Source organism: Piliocolobus tephrosceles, chromosome 17, assembly GCF_002776525.5.
Source record: "Piliocolobus tephrosceles isolate RC106 chromosome 17, ASM277652v3, whole genome shotgun sequence".
Taxonomy (NCBI): domain Eukaryota; kingdom Metazoa; phylum Chordata; class Mammalia; order Primates; family Cercopithecidae; genus Piliocolobus; species Piliocolobus tephrosceles.
Genome location: NC_045450.1, coordinates 3,504,216 through 3,525,497, shown reverse-complemented (window position 1 = coordinate 3,525,497; position 21,282 = coordinate 3,504,216). Strand labels below are relative to the sequence as shown.

At 49.4% G+C, this 21,282-nt stretch overlaps 1 protein-coding gene across 10 annotated transcripts in view; it reads left to right on the top strand.

Annotated features, from left to right (window-relative positions):
• The window catches only part of NLRC3 (NLR family CARD domain containing 3), a 44,487-nt gene that overhangs the window by 10,598 nt on the left and 12,607 nt on the right, over nucleotides 1-21,282 (top strand). For 2 of the 10 annotated variants that reach the window (XM_026447578.1, XM_026447576.1), the window contains exons 2-10: nucleotides 5,414-5,495; nucleotides 7,261-7,782; nucleotides 7,883-9,632; nucleotides 10,850-10,936; nucleotides 15,252-15,335; nucleotides 15,934-16,017; nucleotides 18,176-18,283; nucleotides 18,549-18,632; nucleotides 20,628-20,711. In XM_026447578.1, coding sequence (XP_026303363.1) covers nucleotides 7,416-7,782; nucleotides 7,883-9,632; nucleotides 10,850-10,936; nucleotides 15,252-15,335; nucleotides 15,934-16,017; nucleotides 18,176-18,283; nucleotides 18,549-18,632; nucleotides 20,628-20,711 — 2,648 coding nt within the window. In that variant the 5' untranslated portion in view covers nucleotides 5,414-5,495; nucleotides 7,261-7,415. Of the gene's footprint in view, nucleotides 1-4,155; nucleotides 4,386-5,413; nucleotides 5,496-7,260; nucleotides 7,783-7,882; nucleotides 9,633-10,849; nucleotides 10,937-15,251; nucleotides 15,336-15,933; nucleotides 16,018-18,175; nucleotides 18,284-18,548; nucleotides 18,633-20,627; nucleotides 20,712-21,282 lie in introns of those variants that run through there. The other 8 variants (XM_026447582.1, XM_026447580.1, XM_026447577.1 and 5 more) reach the window with 8 other exon arrangements.

The following is a 21,282-nucleotide window of genomic DNA, read 5'->3' as shown; positions in this document are numbered from 1 at the left end:
GTCTCACTCTGTCACCTAGGCTGGAGTGCAGTGGCGCAATCTTGGCTCACTACAAGCTCCACCTCCCAGGTTCATGCCATTCTTCTGCCTCAGCATCTCAAGTAACCGGGACTATAGGCGCCCGCCACCACGCCCAGCTAATTTTTTGTACCTTTAGTAGAGACAGGGTTTCATCGTGTTAGCCAGGATGGTCTTGATCTCCTGACCTCATGATCTGTCCACCTCAGCCTCCCAAAGTGCTGGGATTACACGCATGAGCCACCGCGCCCGGTCACGTATTTCTTTAGGATAAATTCCCAAAAGTGGAATATCTAGGACAAAAGATACTTCATGACAATAGATAATGGTAAATTATAATCCAGAATTGTTATACTAATTTATACTTCCACCCACTATGTATTAAGATTCCCACTACAGGCCTGGCACAGTGGCTCATGTCTGCAATTCCAGCACTTTGGGAGGCCAAGGTGGGAAGACTGCTTGACCCCAGAAGTTGCAGACCAGCCTAGGCAACATGGCAAGACCCTGTCTCTACAAAAAATATAAAAATTAGCTGGGTGTGGTAGCGTGCGCCTATAGTCCCAGCTACTTTGGAGGATCACTTGAGCCCAGGGAAGTTGAGGCTGCAGTGAACCCTCATCGTGCCACTGCACGCCAGCCTGGGTGACACAGTGAGACTCTGTCTCAAAAAAAAAAAAAAAAAAAGATTCCCACTACCTACACATTCTCACCAAAGCAGTCTGTTCTTATAATATTCACCAATGAGACATATGAAAAATGATAGTTTGTTCTTTTGCTTTTTTCTTGATCCTTAGTGACACTGAGTATCTTTTCAATATCTTGGTCATTTATACTTCGATGAATTCTCTGTGTCCTTTTTTCTATTTCATTTGGGGTTCATAATTTTATTTGGTTACTTATTATTGATTTATCACTATTCTTTATATATTAAGGATGTTCATATTTTTTCATGTATGTTGCAAGTGTTGACTCCTGGCTTATGGTTTTTCTTTCAACTTTATGGCCTCTATTATTACTTATAAATAGGTTAATTATTTAAGATCAAACTAAATATTTAATATTTTAATTCAGTTAAGGCAAATATACTAGTCTCCCTCTTCATGCTTTTTTTTTTTTTTTTTTTTTTTTTTAAGCCAGGGTCTTGCTCTGTCATCCAAGCTGGATTGCAGTGGCACGATCATAGCTCACTGCAGCCTCAGCCTCCTGGGCTCAAGGGGTCCTCCTACCTCAGCCTCCCCATAGCTAGGTCCACAGATGCCCACCACCAGGCCCAGCTATTTTTTTTTGTAGAGACGGTGTGTCACTATGTTGCCCAGGCTGAGTCTTCTGAGTTTTATGTCTTACTGTAAAAAGCCTTTACCCAAATAATATTTTAAAATACTATCTCATATTTTTAAATTGTGCTTTTATGGTTTTGTGTTTACAACTTTCACTCCTTAGTTGACCTGAAAATAAATTTTGTGTTTAATGTGAAGGAGAGCTGGAAAATATTTTTCATAGGCTGGTCAATTGCCCCAATGCCATTTTCACTGATTTGAAATGCTATTTTTGTCATGTTACCAAACTCCTTAATATGTAGATAATATAAATTTATTTGTTCCTGGCCTCTATATCCTGTTCTATTAACTTACATATCTATTCTTGTGCTAGCCCATGTGTTTTTTACATATATGGAATATATACATCTTCTATTTAATAATATAAATGAAAGATTGTATTCTAGAATGCAAAGTTGGTTCAATATCAGAAAATCGTTTCGTGTAGCTCATGGATTCCAGGAGAGATCTAATATCCATTGCTCATGTCACTCCCCCCAGTGGCTCCCCACCACACTTAAAACAAATCCAAACTCCTTACAACAGCGGTGACTGGCTTTCCCATCCCGGGGGGGTGGTGCCACTTGCTCACTTACTGTGCTCCAACAGCATTTCCTCTAAGCACCTGCTGTTTCCTTGGCCTGAAATGCCCCTCCCCTAGCTCTCTGCATGACTCTCTCGCGCCCTCTCTGCTCCTAGATAGCTTTTTCTCAGAGGCCTCTCACAGCAGTCTTCCCCAATTACCACCTCTGCTCCCCCTCCCCCTAGAATTCCAGGCCTCTTTGTCACTCACCGTTTATTCCACCCACAGCACTAACCACCAGCAGAAACTGCCTTGCTTATTGACTTGTTTTCCTTTCCATTGTCATTATCCCTTACCTGTCAAACCCCAGGTCAAGGACTTGATCTAACTTGGTCACCTTCACATCCCCAGGGCCTAGAACATATAACAGGCTCTCCATAAACATTTGCTGGTTGAATAAATGAAAAGAAATAAATCATATATCAATATATGCTAAAAAATAATGTGCTAATTTAACAGACATTCCTCATTTTAAAAAAATGTGGCCAGGTGCAGCAGCTCATACCTGTAATCTCAGCACTTTGGGAGGCTGAAGTGGGTGGATCACTTGAGGTCAGGAGTTTGAGACTCTGTCTCAAAAAAAAAAAAAACAAAAAAACAAAACAAAGTGTAAAACTATCTTAAGAGGCAGTATATTATACAGCACAAGCACTGGTGTCAGTGAGGAATCGGTTTCTATCCCAACTCCCACTTCCCAGCTATGTATCTTTGGACAAGTCACTTAACCTCTCTGAGCCTCAGTGTCCTCATCCGTAAAATGGGAGAAATAATGGTATTGAGAATTATGAGAAATAAATTATGGAAATATAGTGCTTAACAGAAAATCCAGAACACAGTATGCCTTCAGCAAATATTACATAATAGTATTTGAATGGTAACAGAACACAAGAAATCTTCCTCCATTGGAGAAGAAAACTAACTAGAAATCTGTCACAAACATCACACGTAAGAGTTTGGGCAAGAACCACTCCTGGTCTAGTCTAGAGTAAAACAAGAAGGCCTGCAGCAACTTCACTGCTCTAGGGAAGGGGTAGGCCTAGCCAATGTGGTAAAACTGTTCAAAATAAGAGTTATAGTTTTTGGGCTGGGTGCGGTGGCTCACACCTATAATCCCAGCACTTTGGGAGGCCAAAACGGGATCACTTGAGGTCAGGAGTTTGAGACCAGCCTGGTCAACATGGTGAAACCCCATCTCTACTAAAAATATAAAAATTAGCCAGGCATGGTGGTGCATGCCTGTAATCCTAGCTCCTGGGGAGGCTAAGGCAGGAGAATTGCTTGAACACGGGAGTAGAGGCTACAGTGAGATCGTGCCACTGCACTCTAGCCTGGGTGACAGTGCGAGACTCCACCTCAAAAAAAAAAAAAAAAAAATATATATATATATATATATATACACACACACACACACACAGTTTTCAGAAATGAAGAGATAAAAATTATTCTTGCTGAATATTATTTTTTTTGAGATGGTGTCTCTCTCTGTCACCCTGGCTGGAGTGCAGGGGTGCATTCTCGCCTCACTGCAACCTCCTCCTCTCGGGTTCAAGCGATTCTCCAACCTCAGTGTCCCCAGTAGCTGGGATTACAGGCACACGCCACCACACCCAGCTAACTTTTGTATTTTTAGTAGTGATGGGGTTCCGCCATGTTGGCCAGGCTGGTCTCAAACTCCTGACCTCAAGTGATCTGCCCGCCTTGGCCTCCCAAAGTGCTGGGATTATGCGTGTGAGCCACCGTGCCCAGCCTTGCTGAAGTAATTTGAAACCCTGAAGAAAATTAACTGGAAAATGATGAGAACCAATGTGAGTATTTAATATGTTGATGAGACATGAGATAAAATAAACAAAAGTCAATCATCTGTTATACCAACAATATTCATCATACAACAAAAACTATTTTTAAAAATACCTAGATGCAAGTAAGGAACTGGCAAGATCGAGGTGAGAAAAAATATAAAGTTTTACCGAAGGATCTAAAGGACCGCAGATTACCCACATGGACCCATGCACATGAGGCAATGTCAATTCAAATCCCATCTTTTTCTTTTCCTAAGACAGGTTTCACTCTGTTGCCCAGGCTGGAGTACAATGGTGCAATCTCTGCTTACTGCAGCCTCAACCTCCCAGGCTCAAGCAATCCTCTCACCTCAGCCTACCGAGCAGCTGGGACTACAGGTGTGAACCACCATGCCTGGCTAATTTTTTGATTTTTATTTTGTAGAGCTAGGGTCTTACTACTTTGCCCAGGCTGGTCTCAAACTCCTGGGCTCAAGTGATCCTCCTACCTCAGCCTTCCAAAGTGCTGGGATGACAAGCATGAGCTACTGTGCCTATCCCAAAATCCTATCTTTTTTATCCCTCTTGGTTTTGACATTTAGAAGAATAAAAGAATGGGAAGAGCCAACAAGATCTGGGGCAGCATAAGGAGGCTGGCCTTGCCTTGGCCTGTTCCTAATGTTCCAGGTTAGTTCAGCTGGTCTGGGTGCCACCAACCTCAAATTGATCACACTCCTTACTTTTTCAACACCATGACGTGAATGCCTGAAAAATGGTATTTTACTTATTTTTACTTTACTATTTTACTTATTTTTACTTTACTATTTACTTATTACTTATTTACTTATTGCTAAGCTTCTTTTATCATTTTCCAGATAAAAAGCATCACTTGTGTTAAAATGTCAGGCTTGGCTGAGGTGGGCGGATCACAAGGTCAAGAGTTCGAGCCCAGCCTGGAGAGCACGGTGAAACCCTACCTCTATTAAAATGACAAAAATTAGCCAGGCGTGGTGGCGGGTGCCTGTAATCTCAGCTTCTCGGGAGGCTGAGGCAGGAGAATTGCTTGAACCTGGGAGGCAGAGGTTTCAGTGAGCTGAGATCACGCCATTGCATTCCAGCCTAGGTGACACAGCAAGACTCCGTTTCAAAAAAAAAAAAAAAAGAAGAAAAAGCCAGGCTTCCCACTGCAAATCCAAGGTGAGGGAGCCTGCTGAATCCCAGGGCTGCAGACAGCAAGTTTTTTGTTTGTTTGTTTGGTTTTTTTTTGAGACGGAGTCTCGCTTTGTCGCCCAGGCTGGAATGCAGTGGCATGATCTCAGCTCACTGCAACCTCCGCCTTCCAGGGTCAAGCAATTCTCCTGACTCAGCCCCCTAAGTGCCTGGGATTACAGACGCCCACCACCACACCCAGCTCATTTGTATTATTATTAGAGATGGGGTTTCACCATGTTGGTCAGGCTGGTCTTGAACTCCTAACCTCTCCGCCCGCCTCGGCCTCCCAAAGTGCCGGGATTACAAGTGTGAGCCACTGCGCCCAGCCTGACAGCAAACTCTTAAGCTAAACATTGAGAACCAGGGAAATGCCCTGTGGACAGGTGGGGTCCAACCTGCTTCTCTGTGCAGTGACAACACCTGGGGTTATTTTTGAATGCAGGGTTGCCATCAGCAGCAGTGGGCCATCACCTCTGCTAGCCACATTGTGTTTTTCCTCCTAGAACCGTGGACAATGGAGGGCTGAGCCCCATCCATTGAGTTCCTGGGGCTGCGCTGGAGGGGCTGCTGTGGCCAGAGCACCCGGTGAGGAGGGAAGCAGGGTGGGTGGAGGCAAGTTCGGAGCCTCAGTGTCCACATTGGCTGTGGGAGGGCCGTGGGGGCAGGATGACAACCAGTCTTGGCAACAAGGAGGCAAATGGGAGTGGCGGGGCCTCGGCTTTGCCTCTCTGCATTTCTGCATCACTGTCCCCAGCAGCAGCAGGCCAACAGCGCTGCTGGGAGCCCAGGAGTTCCTGCACTCCCAGGAGACCCCAGGAACATAGTAAGAAAAACAGCTGCTCTAAGAACCAGCAATTTCTCTTTTTCAACTCCTCCTTCTTCTCTCTTTTATTTCCTTTTTGTAATTAATAAGCTTTTCCTTGTAAAGCAATTTTAGGATTATGGAGTCCCGCCCTTTCCCCCAGACTGGAGTGCAGTGGTGCGATCTGAGCTCACTACAGCCTCCACCTTCCAGGTTCAAGTGATTCTCCTACCTCAGCCTCCTGAGTAGCTGGGATTACAGGTACCCGCCACCATGCCTGGCTAATTTATTTTTTATTTCTTTATTTATTTTTTGGGACAGAGTTTCGTTCTTGTTGCCCAGGCTGGAGTGCAATGGCGTGATCTCAGCTCACTCCAACCTCCGCCTCCCAGGTTCAAGTGATTCTCCCACCTCAGCCTCATGAGTACCTGGGATTACAGGCATGTGCCACCGCGCCTGGCTAATTTTGTATATTTAATAGAGACAGGGTTTCTCCATGTTAGTCAGGCTGGTCTCGAACTCCTGACCTCAGGTGATCTGCCCGCCTCGTTCTCCCAAAATGCTGGGATTACAGGCGTGAGCCGCCATGCCCAGTTAATTTTTGTATTTTTAGTAGACAGGGTTTCACCATATCGGCCAGGCTGGTCTCAAACTCCTGACCTCAAGTGACCTGCCCGCCTCGACCTCCCAAAGTGCTGGGCTTACAGACATGAGCCACTGCATATGGTCAGGCTTATAGAAAAACTGATGGGAAAGTACAGAGACTTCCCATACGCCCCATGCCTGCCCCCACCCAGACTGCCACTATCACCATCCCCTGCCACAGTGGTCCATTGATTACAATCAGTAAACCTACATGGGCATGGTGCCATCACCCAACGCCCTTAGTTTATATTCTGGCTCACTCTTTTTTTTTTTTGCTTTAACTCAGTAGCAAGAATAATTAAGAGTTTTTTGTTTTATTTTGTTTTTCTTAGAGATGGGGTCTTGCTCTGTCACCCAGGCTGGAGTGCCATGGTGTGATCATGGCTCACTGCAGCTTCGACCTCTTAGGCTCAAGCGATCCTGCTTGGGACTGCTTGGGACTACCGACACATACCCCCAACCTGGCTAATTTTTAAAAAATTTTAGAGATGGGTTCTGTGTTGCCCAAGTTGGTCTCAAACTCCAGGTCTCAAGCAATCCGCCACCTCGACCTCCCAAAGTGTTGGGAGTTGTACATTCTGTGGGTGTGGACAAATGTATAATGATAATGACATGGACCCACCACTGCAGGACCCTACAGAGTCACGTTACTGCCCTAGGAATCGTCTATGCTCCACCGGTTCACCCCTCCTCCCAACCCCTGGCCCCTACTGGCCCTTTCTTTCACTGTCTTCCTGTCTCCATACTTTTGCCTTTTCCAGAATGTCAGTCAGAATCACACAGTGTAGCATCCCCAGAGTGGCTTCTTTTTTTTTCTTTTTCCCACATCTCCCAACAGGGTGGCTTCTTTCTTTCCTCCCTCCTTCTGAGCGAACTTACTTGTAACCTCATCACCATTTCCAGGTCACAAATGAAGACACCAAGGTGCAGAGAGGAGACTCAGCCTGCCCGCGGTCACCTATCTGGTAAGTGGCAGGGCCAGGGTGCAAGCCCAGGACCCCAGTTCTCATCCACTGGGCCCCTGCATTCGTGTGATCATTGTCACCATCCAGGAACAAATGGCCCTTCCAGTCCGTTCTGAGAAATCAGGTCAGTGGGCCACCCAAAGGCTGAGGAAAGAGGAAGAGGGGATCCCTGACCCCGTTCCTGGGGGCTTGCTCACCTGTCCCAGGCTGCTGGATGGGAGGCATGGCAGGCAGCAGGTTCAGGCCCTCTCTTCACAGCTCCTGGAAGTAATCCCCAACTCCATGAGGAAGCAAGAGGTGCGGACCGGCAGGGAGGCCGGCCAGGGCCACGGCACAGGCTCCCCGGCCGAGCAGGTGAAAGCCCTCATGGATCTGCTGGCTGGGAAGGGCAGTCAAGGCTCCCAGACGCCTCAGGCCCTGGACAAGACACAGGACTCCCCGCTGGGGCCCTGCAGCACTGGTAGGACTGGCTTGGGAGGCAGACACGGGGTGGGGGATACCTGGGCTGTCTGTGCCCACTCTTCCCTTACCCGCCCTCCCCACTGGCCTCTGTCCCACAGACTCCATGATACAGAGGCACCGCAAGGCCCTTCTGAGCAAGGTGGGAGGTGGCCCGGAACTGGCTGGACCCTGGCACAGGCTGGCCTCCCTCCTGCTGGTGGAGGGCCTGACGGACCTGCAGCTGAGGGAGCACGACTTCACACAGGTGGAGGCCACCCGCGGGGGTGGGCGCCCCGCCAGGACCGTCGCCCTAGACCGGCTCTTCCTGCCTCTCTCCCGGGTGTCGGTCCCACCCCGGGTCTCCATCACCATTGGGGTGGCCGGCATGGGCAAGACCACCCTGGTGAGGCACTTCGTCCGCCTCTGGGCCCATGGACAGGTCGGCAAGGATTTCTCGCTGGTGCTGCCTCTGACCTTCCGAGATCTCAACACCCACGAGAAGCTGTGCGCCGACCGACTCATCTGCTCCGTCTTCCCGCACATCGGCGAGCCCAGCCTGGCAGTGGCAGTCCCAGCCAGGGCCCTCCTGATCCTGGACGGCTTGGATGAGTGCAGAACGCCTCTGGACTTTTCCAACACCGTGGCCTGCATGGACCCCAAGAAGGAGATCCCGGTGGACCACCTGATCACCAACATCATCCGTGGCAACCTCTTTCCAGAAGTTTCCATCTGGATCACTTCCCGTCCCGGTGCATCTGGCCAGATCCCGGGGGGCCTGGTGGACCGGATGACGGAGATCCGGGGCTTTAATGAGGAGGAGATCAAAGTGTGTTTGGAGCAGATGTTCCCCGAGGACCAGGCCCTCCTGGGCTGGGTGCTGAGCCAAGTACAGGCCGACAGGGCCCTGTACCTGATGTGCACCGTCCCAGCCTTCTGCAGGCTCATGGGGGCGGCGCTAGGCCACCTGTGGCGCAGCAGGCCGGGGCCCCAGGATGCAGACCTGTGGCCCCCGAGGACCCTGTGCGAGCTCTACTCATGGTACTTTAGGATGGCCCTCAGCGGGGAGGGGCAGGAGAAGGGCAAGGCAAGCCCTCGCATTGAGCAGGTGGCCCACGGTGGCCGAAAGTTGGTGGGGACATTGGGCCGGCTGGCCTTCCATGGGCTGCTCAAGAAGAAACACGTGTTTTACGAGCAAGACATGAAGGCGTTCGGTGTGGACCTCGCTCTGCTGCAGGGTGCCCTGTGCAGCTGCTTCCTGCAGCGGGAGGAGACACTGGCATCATCGGTGGCCTACTGCTTCACCCACCTGTCCCTGCAGGAGTTTGTGGCAGCCGCGTATTACTATGGCGCATCCAGGAGGGCCATCTTCGACCTCTTCACTGAGAGCGGTGTGTCCTGGCCCAGGCTGGGCTTCCTCACGCATTTCAGGAGCGCAGCCCAGCGGGCCATGCAGGCAGAGGACGGGAGGCTGGACGTGTTCCTACGCTTCCTCTCCGGCCTCTTGTCTCCGAGGGTCAATGCCCTCCTGGCTGGCTCCCTCCTGGCCCAAGGCGAGCACCAGGCCTACCGGACCCAAGTGGCTGAGCTCCTGCAGGGCTGCCTGCGCCCCGATGCTGCAGTCTGTGCACGGGACATCAATGTCCTACACTGCCTACACGAGCTGCAGCACACAGAGCTGGTCCGCAGCGTGGAGGAGGCCATGGAGTGCGGGGCCCTGGCCAGGCTGACCGGTCCTCCGCACTGTGCCGCCCTGGCCTACCTCCTGCAGGTGTCCGACGCCTGTGCCCAGGAGGCCAACCTGTCCCTGAGCCTCAGCCAGGGCGTCCTTCAGAGCCTGCTGCCCCAGCTGCTCTACTGCCGGAAGCTCAGGTGGGCACCAGAGCGGGGGTCAGGGGCTGCAGAAGGGGCAGAGGAGAAAGCAGAAGCCATCCCCTCCCCACCACCGAGCTTCTCTATCAGTCTTCTAGGGCTGCTGTAACAGAGGACCATGAACTTAGTGGCTTAAAACAACTAAAGTGTGTTTTCTCGCAGTTCTAGAGGCCAGAAGTCTCAAATCAAGGTGCCAGGCGGGCCACGTGCTCTCTGAAACATATAGGAGAGGTTCTTTCTTGCCTCTCTAGCTTCTGGTGTTTGACGGCAACCCTTGGCTAAAGGCTGCATTACTTCAGTCTCTGCCCCATTGCCTGGCCATCTTCTCCCTGTGTCTGCCTCCACATGGTGCTGTTCTCTCTTTTTTTGAGATGGAGTCTTGCTCTGTCACCTAGGCTGGAATACAGTGGCGCCATCTCAGCTCACTGCAAACTCCACCTGCTGGGTTTAAGCAATTATCCTGCCTCAGCCACCCCAGTAGCTGGGATTACAGGTGCCCACCATCATGCCTGGCTAATTTTTATATTTTTAGTAGAGACTGGGTTTCACCATGTTGGCCAGGCTAGTCTCGAACTCCTGACCTCAGGTGATCCGCCCACCTCAGCCTCCCAAAGTGCTGGGATTACAGGCATGAGCCACTGCTCCTGGACAGTGCTTTCTAGTCTTAAAAGGACACTGTCACATTGGATTACAGGCCCACCCCACTCCAGCATGACCCCACCTTAACAAAGTACATCTGCAGTGACCTCATTTCCCAATAAAGCCACATACTTGGGGCACCGGGGGTTAGGACTTCATATCTTTTGTGGGGACACAATTTACTTCATAACCCCTCAGAACCATCCAGTCTGACAGAAGCTGCCCCCCTCGAATGCTCTCAGCCCACCCCTCGCCCGCCGCTCTGGACCTCAGTGAGCAGGGAGGAAAGGACACAGGCTGAGGGTCATCCAGGTGTCCCGCAGAGGCAGGCGGCGTGTGGGGTGGTGAGGACGACAGCCCGTGGAAGATGCCATTCTGCATAGGAACCGTAGGTCTCATGGGCACCGAGCCTCCTGTTCACTCTCATGGGAAAGGTTCGAGCACCGGGGCTGAGTGCAGATCTCAGAGCTGCGGTGATGGCGCTGAATGGGATGGAGAGAGGCAGAGGCCCTGGGCCAGGGCCCCCACCCTGCCAGTGGGCGGGTGGGACACTCACTGTCACTGCCTCCCTTGGCCAGGCTGGACGCCAACCAGTTCCAGGACCCCGTGATGGAGCTGCTGGGCAGCGTGCTGAGTGGGAAGGACTGTCGCATTCAGAAGATCAGGTAATGCAGACCCAGGGGCCCCCAGGGTGCCCATGGTCTTGTGGGGTATGGGGGGTATGGAACCCTCTTCTCATCATCCTCTACTCAGCAGAGCAGTGGTGCTGCCACAGAGAGGTGTCTTTGGAACATGTGGCTCCAGATGCAGCCTGCTTGTTTCTGCCCAATTCCAGAAAGTGCCAGAGGCTCAGGTGCCTCATCAGTAGGAAGAGGGAGGTGACCTGGCCGTGGACTCGACACTACATGTGCTGACATAACACCAGGCACGATGTTCTCTAAGCACCTCTCCAAGTTTGCTGTCCAACAGCATTCTAGGCACAGGATTGCATTTTTTCCCCACCCAGACAGAGTCTTGCTCTGTAGCCCAGGCTGGAATACAGTGGCACGATCTCGGCTCACTGTAACCTCTGCTTCCCAGGTTCAAGCAATTCTCCAGCCCCAGCCTCCCGAGTAGCTGGGATTACAGGCACCCACCACCACGCCTGGCTAGTTTTTGTATTTTTAGTAGAGACGGGGTTTCACTATGTTGGCCAGGCTGGTCTCGAACTCCTGACCTCGTGATCCACCCACCTTGGCCTTCGAAAGTGCTGGGATTACTGGCATGAGCTACTGCGCCCAGCCAACTGCATTTATAATTAACATTTTAAATTTCAAATTTAATTAAATTAAAATTTAATTTCAAATTTAATTATAAATCAATTTAAACAATTTTTAATTAAAACTGCATCTTGTGGCCGGGCGTGATGGCTCACGCCTGTAATTCCAGCAGTTTGGGAGGCCGAGGCGGGCGGATCACAGGGTCAGGAGATTGAGACCATCTTGGCTAACATGGTGAAACTTCGTCCCTACTAAAAATTAGCTGGGCGTGGTGGCGGGCGCCTATAGTCCCAGCTACTCAGGAAGCTGAGGCAGGAGAATGGCGTGAACCTGGGAGGTGGAGCTTGCAGTGAGCTGAGATCGCGCCACTGCACTCCAGCCTGGGCAACAGAGCGAGACTGCATCTCAAAAAGCAAAACAAACAAAAAACCCTGCATCTTGTAATTAGACAAAAGTTCATATGCTGAATGTGCGCTTATGAAATCTCTCCTGGAGTAACATTCCTGGATCTGAGAAACTACACACACCCAGGGTTTGTGGTGGAATCGATGTGATTGATCCTCTAAGGGTGGCTGTTGGAGACCTAGGGAGGTGAGTTTAGAGAAGAGAACCCCAGGGGTAATTTTTTTTTTTTTTTTTTTTTTTTTTTTTGAGACGGAGTCTCACTGTTGCCCAGGCTGGAGTGCAGTGGCACGATCTTGGCTCACTGCAAGCTCCGCCTCTTGGGTTCAAGCCATTCTCCTGTCTCAGCCTCCCGAGTAGCTGGGACTACAGGCACCCACCACCACGCCCAGCTAATTTCTGTATTTTTAGTAGAGACAGGGTTTCACTATATTGGCCAGCCTGGTCTCAAACTCCTGACCTCAGGTGATCCATCTGCCTCAGCCTCCCAAAAAGCGGGGATTACAGGTGTGAGCCACCGTACCCAAGGGTAATTCTTCATTCTCATACAAGCCTCTGGGTTCTGAAATAATCTTTTTTGTTTTTTTTTTCCTTGAGACAGTCTTGCTCTGCTGCCCAGGCTGGAGTGTAGTGGCGCCATCTCGGCTCACTGCAAGCTCTGCCTCCCAGGTTCACACTATTTTCCTGCCTCAGCTTCCCGAGTAACTGTGACTACAGGCGCCGCCACCACGCCCAGCTAATTTTTTGTGTTTTTAGTAGAGATGGGGTTTCACCGTGTTAGCCAGGATGGTTTCCATCTCCTGACCTCGTGATCCACCCGCCTTGGCCTCCCAAAGTGCTGGGATTATAGACGTGAGCCACCACGCCCGGCTGAAATAATCTTTATCTGAGTTAATGGCAATTTAGACTGATTCAGGAACAAAAATAAATCACTAGGGAGTGTGGTTAGAGGTGTAGGCTCTGTGTGAGTTTGAACAAGTCATTTCTGTGCCTAAAGAGGGTAAAAATGGGGTTAGAAGGGTATCTAGGCCAGGGGTGGTGGCTCACGCCTTTAATCCCAGCACTTTGGGAGACTGAGGCCAGTGAATCACTTGAGGTCAGGAGTTCGACACCAGCCTGGTCAAACTGGCAAAACTCTGTCTCTACTAAAAATACAAAAATTAGCAGGGCGTGGTGGTGAGTGTGTGTAATCCCTGCTACTCAGGAGGCTGAGGCAGGAGAATTGCTTGAGTCTGGGAGGTAGAGGTTGCAATGAGCCAAGATCGCGCCACTGCACTCTAGCCTGGGTGACAGAGCAAGACTCTGCCTCACAAAAAAAAAAAAAAAAAAGGAAGAAGAAAAGAAAAGAAAAAGAATGACATATTCTCATTATTATTAATTTTTTTCCTTTGTGAGAGCCCCCAGCATTTTTAGCACGTGACAAAATAGCCAACTTTTAGTTTTGCTTAAAGGAGGCTAGGTAGTGCTCAGAAATTATTCGGGGGTCAGGCACAGTGGCTCTTTCCTATAATTCTAGCAATATGGAAGGTGGGGGGATTCTCTGAGGCCAGGAGTTCAACACCAACCTGGGAAACATATGGCAAGATGCCATCTTTACTAAAAATAAAAATAAAAGTAAATTATTCTGAATGAAGTAAAAAATCTCTTCTCTGGCCACATGCTCTTCTTTACCTCTCTGTAGTTGATCTTCAGTGCCACATCCCTATTTCAACTATAAGTTATAAAATACCATAAACTTATAAAAATACCATAAAGTCCCAGGGGAATGGAAGCACTTTAGAATTTGAGAACATTTATATAGAGGTGGCCTGGACGAATGCTGTGAATTGAAGTTCTCTATAAAGGAGTGTAGAGAAAAGAAACTTTATTCCAGTGAACAGTTTGCTTGAATATAGCTTGAAAAGTACCAGGCCGGGTACAGTGGCTCATGCCTGTAATTCCAGCACTTTGGGAGGCCAAGGCAGGAGGATCGTTTGAGCCCAGGAGTTTGAAATCAGCCTGGGCAACATAGTAAAACCCTGTCTCTGCAAAAAATTAAAAAACTAGCCAGGTGTGGTGGCATGCACCTCTGGTCCCAGCTACTTGGCAGGCTGAAGTCGGAGGATTCTTGAGCTCGGGAGTTCGAGGTTACAGTGAGCCATGATCGTGCCACTGCACTCCAGCCTGGGTGACAGAATGAGATCCTGTCTGAAAAAAGAAAAAGAACAGCACCAGCCTGGGGATTCTAATTGAACTACTATATCCCATGGGGCTGAATGCCTACAAACTGCAAAGAGCCTAGACAGCTACTATTTCTGCAACTGGAAACATGAAGCAACACTGAGTTGATCCATCACCATATTCCCAGAACCATGCTCTCAAGGCAGATCAAGATGTGCTTTTTTTTTTTTTTTTTAATTTTAAAGCTAATTTAAAATAACTCTACTATTTGCCATTTTGCACTAGAAAAGAGGCTAGGATCAGTAGTCTGCCTAAATTCATTTGTACCAGTTCATGAGAGCTGACTGTTAAATTTTCAGGAATTTTGCAAGCTGGAGGTGCTTGAACTTGGTGTTGGTGGGAGTATTTATACCGTGGAAATTGGCAAATGCTACACATCAGTTTGGTAGCATTTGTTTTTGCATTTGCTTTTTGTTTTGTTGTTGTTGTTTTGAGACATGGTCTCACTCTGTCGCTTAGGCTGGAGCGCAGTGATGTCACTGATCATGACTCATTGCAGCCTCTACCTCCTGGGCTAAATCCTCCCTCCTCAGCCTTCTAAGTAGCTTGGACTACAGGTGTGCCACCACACCTGGCTAATTTTTATGTTTTTTTTTTGTAAAGACAAGATCTTCCTATGTTGCCCAGGCTGGTCTCAAACTCCTGGTTTCAAGTGATGCTCCCACCTTGTCCTCCCAAAGTGCTAGGATTGTATAGGCACGAGCCACCATGCACAGCCCAGTTTTTGAAATTTTGTTTTTCCTGGGAGCCAGTTTACCAGCACACCACTGGCTGCCATCTGCATGTTAGGCTTCTGAGATTTCCATTTTCTTTGCTGTGCTGTTTGTGTAGAAGCTGTTGTGCTGGATTCTGGTTAAACATTTTTCAGGGACCCTTTGCCATGGTGAGGGTCTGTCCTCCTACTCTGGCCCTATGCTGCCCAGGCTCAGGGGCTCTGCTGTGCCTGGCATTCTGCTCCAGGGGTCACCTCATCTCCAGCTGTGTCCAGACCCTGATGATGTGGGGAGGTCTACAGGAATAATCATGGGCACGGTGTTGAGGAAGAGGCCATGAGATGTACATGCCCAAAATAACCACTCCTCTCCCTTTCCTTGGGCAGCTTGGCAGAGAACCAGATCAGTAACAAAGGGGCCAAAGCTCTGGCCAGATCCCTCCTGGTCAACAGAAGTCTGACCTCTCTGGAGTAAGTAGGACAACCAAGGCCGAACTTTTGCCATTGGAACCAGAAGAGTTGTGAGGCATCTCGTGAAGTCCCCTCCCCTCCTAGGAAATGACTGGGGTCTTACCTGTCTGTTCCTGATTCCCATGATTCAGCCCCTGGGTAGCATCTGGACATAATACCCACACTTCATTTGCAGTAGCTTCTAAGACTCCTGTGGGAATAAGGCACAGGGAGGCCGCACCTTAGCGCACATGCCTTCCTGGTGGGACGGAAGGACAGCCGGGCAGAACCATGGCTCCTCAGTTGCTGGGCTCCGACCAGGGACACGCCAGATGTTTGGCCCTACATCTGGGGCCATCATTCTCATCTCCACATTTGGCCCAAGTCCACTAGTCCATCGGGTCCTGCTTTCTTTCCCCCAACACCTGGGACAGTCTTAGGGAAACTCCTTCCTTGTTCATATAAGGATCTCTGCCCTGGTTCCACCAAACACGAGATCCTAAGCCCTCATACATTCACTTAGAGGATCACGAATTTCAAGGTCAATGCAGTTTCTGTTTCCCCTTCCCTCCCTGGGAGACAGATGAAGGAGGCATCTCTTTCTGTCTTCCTCCTTCAGCCTCCGCGGTAACTCCATTGGACCACAAGGGGCCAAGGCGCTGGCAGATGCTCTGAAGATCAACCGCACCCTGACCTCTCTGAGGTGTGTGTCACCTGCTCCCTGTCTTGTGACCCCAAGAGAGGGCCCAGAAAACCCTCTCCTCAGGCACCAACTATGAGAATGAGAGGTGATTCACGATGGCAGGCATGGGGCTGGGCGCAGTGGCTCACACCTGTAATCCCAACCCTTTGGGAGGCTGAGACAGGTGGATTGCTTGAGGTCAGGAGTTTGACAGCAGCCTGGCCAACGTGGCAAAATGCCATCTCTACTAAAATACAAAAATTAGCTGGCGTGGGGGCAGGTGCCTGTAATCCCAGCAACTAGGGAGGCTAAGGTAGGAGAATCGCTTGAGCCTGGGAAGCAGAGGTTGCAGTAAGCCAGGATCGCGCCACTACACTCCAGCCTGTGTGACTGACAGAGTGAAACTCCGTCTCAAAACAAGCAAACAAATAAAGATGGCAGGCATGGGATACTGGCTGCCATCCCATTGGGTTCTGGGGATCTTGTGCCCTAAACAAGTTTCCAGGCTCCAGCTCTTCCCTAGACTTTGAGCTTGTGTGTGTGGCCTGAGCAGGGGACAGATGTGTGATGTGGTTTGTTATGTCTCGCTCTCTTTTCTTTTTAAACGGAGTCTTTCTTTGTCGTCCAGGCTGGAGTGCAGTGGCGTGATCTTGGCTCACTGCAACCTCTGCCTCCCAGGTTTAAGCGATTCTCCTGTCTCAGCCTTCCAAGTATCTGGGATTATAGGCGCCTGCTACCAAGCCCGGCTAATTTTTTTGTATTTTTAGTAGAGACGAGGTTTCACCATGTTGGCCAGGCTGGTCTTGAGCTCCTGCACTCAAGCCATCTGCCTGCCTTGGCCTCCCAAGTGCTGGGATTACAGGCATGAGTCACTGAGCCCAGCCCGTTGTATTTCTTTTAAGAGCCTGTGGTTGTATCTATCATTAGTTGAGTAGGTACCACTTATCTGTTCTGTGTTTTCTTTTATTTATTTATTTTTATTAGGGTGAAATTCATGTACCATAAAATTGACTGTTTTAGGCAGGTCCCAGAGGCTGACGCCTGTAATTCCAGCACTTTGGGAGGCCAAGGCGGGTGGATCACTTGAGGTTGGGAGTTCGAGACCAGCCTGGCCAACATGGTAAAACCTCATCTCTACTAAAAAAAAAAAAAAAAAAAAAAAAAAAGGTTCAAAAAGTTAGCCGGGCATGGTGGCAGGTTCCTGTGGTCCTAGCTACTCAGGAGGCTGAGGTTGAGTTGAGCCTGGGAGGCGGAGGTTGCAGTGAGCCAAGATCGCGCCACTGCACTCCAGCCTGGGCGACAGAGCGAGACTCCGTCTGAAAAAACCTGTTTTCAAGTGTACAGTTCAGTGACATTTAGCACATTCACAATGTTGTGCCACTATCACATCTGTCCAGTTCAGAATATTTTCATCACCCCTGAAGGAGACCTCATACCCATAAGCAGTCACTTCCCATTCTCCCCTTTTCCCAGGCCCTTGCAATCACCAATCTGCCTCCCATTTCTAAGGATTTACCTATACTGGACATTTCATGTAAATAGATTTATATAGTCCAGGCTTTGGTGGCCGGCTTTCTTCATTGAGCATGATGTTTTTAAGTTTCTTCTGTGTGGTACCATGTGTCAATGCTTCCTTCCATTTTATTTTATTTTAACTTTTATTTCTTTTTTTTTTTTTAAGACAGAATCTTACTCTGCAGCGCAGCCTGCAGTGCAGTGGTGTGTTCTTAGCTCACTGCAACCTCTGCCTCCCAGGTTCAAGCGCTTCTCCTGTCTCAGTCTCCCGAGTAACTGGGATTACAGGCATGTGCCACCACACCCAACTAATTTTTGTATTTTTAGTAGAGATGGGGTTTCACCATGTTGGCCAGGCTGGTCTCAAACTGCTGAACCTCAAGTGATCCACCCACCTTGGTATCCCAAAGTGCTGGGATTACGGGTGTGAGCCACTGCACCCAGCCTCTTCCCTCCATTTTAAGGCTGAATCACATTCTGTGGGATGGACAGACCATGATGTGTTGATCCATTCATCCAGTGACGGCCATTTGGGTTGTCTCCACTTTTTGGTTATATGAATAACGCCGCTGTGAACACTGGTGCCTGTTTTCAATTCTTTTGAGTATATATCTAGGAATGGAATTGCTGGGTCACATTGTCAACCCATGTTTAACCTTTTAAGGACCTGCCAGACCATGTTCCACGGAGAGCGGACCATTTTGCATTCCCATCAGCACTGTTGCAGTTTCTCCATATTCTCACCAACACTTGGATCCTGTGTCTTTCAGCTGTAATGAGGATGACTGATGATCCTGTTGTGGTTATTCAGAGAGCTTGTTCCCAGCTGGCAGGCAAATGCTTAGCAACCCAAAGGAAAACCTAAGCTCCAGGCAGTGGTGCAAAGGGTCGACTGCTCTCCCTGCATGGTGGGCAGTGAGGGCACATAGCGGTCAGAACCCCTTGCTCCATAGAGGTGCCCCCACTGCAGAGAGGGTTCAGGCCCCTGGGTTCCAGCTTCTGTTCCATCAGTGATGCGCCTCTTCTTGTCTCTGCAGCCTCCAGGGCAACACCGTCAGGGATGATGGGGCCAGGTCCATGGCTGAGGCCTTGGCCTCCAACCGGACCCTTTGCGTGCTGCAGTGAGTGGACACGTCTCCTCTCTCCTCTCCTCTCTCCCCCTTCTCTCCCTTCTCCCTCCTCCTCCAAGGGCCTCACTGCCTATTACCGCTAGGAAGAATGGATGGGGCTAGGACCTGAGGCCTTCTGACCCATCTGGATGGCCTCTGGAAAACCTGATGCCCACTGCTTTTCAAGAGAGCAGGTGTTGGGGAAATAATTAAAAATAAAACCTCCAGGCTGTGTGCAGGGACTCATGCCTGTAATCCCAGTACTTTAGGAGGCCAAGGCAGGCGGATCACTTGAGGTCAGGAGTTTGAGACCAGCCAGACCAAAATAGTGAAACACCGTCTCTACTAAAAAAATAAATATAAAAATAAAAATAAATAACCAGGCGGGGTGGTGCAAGCCTGTAGTCCTAGCTACTCGGGAGGCTAAGTTGAGAGAATCGCTTGAACCTGGGAGGCAGAGGGTGCCGTGAGCTGAGACTGTGCCACTGCACTCCAGCCTGGGCGACACCAAGACTCTGTCTCAAAAAATAACATTAAAAAATAAAATAATAGAATAGAATATAAAATACCTCCTACCAACCCACAAATGTAGGAAAGAATACAACAATGAGTCGACAAACATTAAACTGACTGCACCGTGCATCAGGGCAACCGGCCAATGAGAGTGTAAAGACAGAAAGCTCGCTTTTCTAGAGCCAGGCAGATGTCCTCAGGCAACAGGGCCAGGCAGCACCATTTGCCGTTTATCCTAAATACACTGGATAATTGGAATGGCCATTTGTGGTCCCTAATTGCCTTTATCCAAAGGAAAAGTAAAGCTTCCTTTATCTTTTTGACACGCAAGGACTTTGGAGCTTCAAGCCAGATGCCTAGCCTAATTCCCACGAAGGCAGGGAAAGAGGGACTCTATCTTCCTTAATGTTTACATTTCAAAGAGATGGCTCCAAACTCTTACAAAAGACATTCCCAGGCTGTGAAACTGGCCAGAAGCTGATTTTGCTTTTAAAAAGATTTACATACATCTTAAAGGGACAGAGGCAGCATGTGCAACCTCAAGTTTTTCTCAGGAAATGCTCTAAGAAAATGGGGGTGGTAGGGAGTCTCTTTCCTTTTTGGAACCAGGGAAAATTACATCTTTTAAGGTTTGTATTTAGCCTCACACAGGAGAGGTCTTGCCTGTCTGTCCTTGTAGGATGAGGACAGGGTTTCTCCTGTGCTGTCTCCCTCCACCAGATTTAGTACAAGAGGAAGTAGCTTTTTCAGAAGAGGAACCTAAGCCAGGGTCTCCCTAGGGAGGTTTCTTTTTTTTTTTTCCTTTTTTCTTTCTTTCTTTCTTTTTTTTTTTTTTTTTGAGACGGAGTCTCCCTCTATTGCCGGCTGGAGTCCTGGCAATAGAGGTGGATCTGGTCTCACTGCAACCTCTGCCTCCCTGGTTCAAGTGATTCTCCTGCCTCAGCCTCCCAAGTTGCTGGCACTACAGGTGCACACCACCACGCCCCACTAATTTTTGTATTTTTAGTAGAGACGGAGTTTCACCATGTTGGCCAAGATAGTCTCGATCTGTTGACCTCGTGATCCGCCCACCTTGGCCTCCCAAAGTGCTGGGATTACAGGCGTGAGCCACTGTACCCGGCCCCTAGGGAGGTTTCTTGGGGTGGGAGGCAGCCTGCTGGTCTAGATGGGAGGCAGACTGGCGGGTGAGGCACCAGAGAGACTTGTCCATGGAGTTCCCCACTCGGGAGGTTGTTGGGCATTATCAGCTGATAATCTGATCTCTGCTTTCTACCCCTTGCAAGGGAGGTCCAGTTGCTCTGACCCCTTACTCTCCCTCATCATAATGTCGGTCTATTATCACTTAGGCAACAATCCAAAGACCTATCTGGAGAACCCCCTCCCCACCTGCTCCAGTAAATGAAGAGGGCACACTAGTTGTCCCTGACCTTGAATGTTGGTCTGGGAATGGCTGTGACCAGCCTTTCTAAAGGACCCCTCTCTTTTCTCCCACAGCCTGCAGAAGAACAGCATTGGGCCCATGGGAGCCCAGCGGATGGCAGATGCCTTGAAGCAGAACAGGAGTCTGAAAGAGCTCATGTGAGACATATGAAAGGCCCACACTAGTATCCTCAGTGTCCAGCACAATGCCCAACCCAGCACAAATATTTGTGAGCCTGAGGATGGATGGATGGATGGATGAATGGATGGATGGGTGAATGTATGGATAGATGGGTGGATGGATGGATGGGTGGGTAGGTGGATGGGTGGCTGGGTAAATGGATGGATGGATGGATGGATGGATGGATGGATGGATGGATAAATGGGTGAATGAATGGATACACTGATGATGGATGGATGGATGAGTGGACTGACAGATGAGTGAGTGGATAGATGGATGGATGGTTAAATGGGTGTATGGGTGGGTGGATGGATGGATGGGTGGGTGGGGTGGATGGGTAGGTAGGTGGGTGGATGGATGGATGGATGGGTGAACGGATTAATGAATTGATACATGAATGAGTGGATGGATGGATGAGTGGATTGATGGATGGGCGAATGGATAGATGGATGGATGGTTGAATGAATGAGTGGATGAATGGCTGAGTGGATGGATGGATGGATGGATGGATGGATGGATGGATGGGTGGACGAGTGGATGGATAAATGA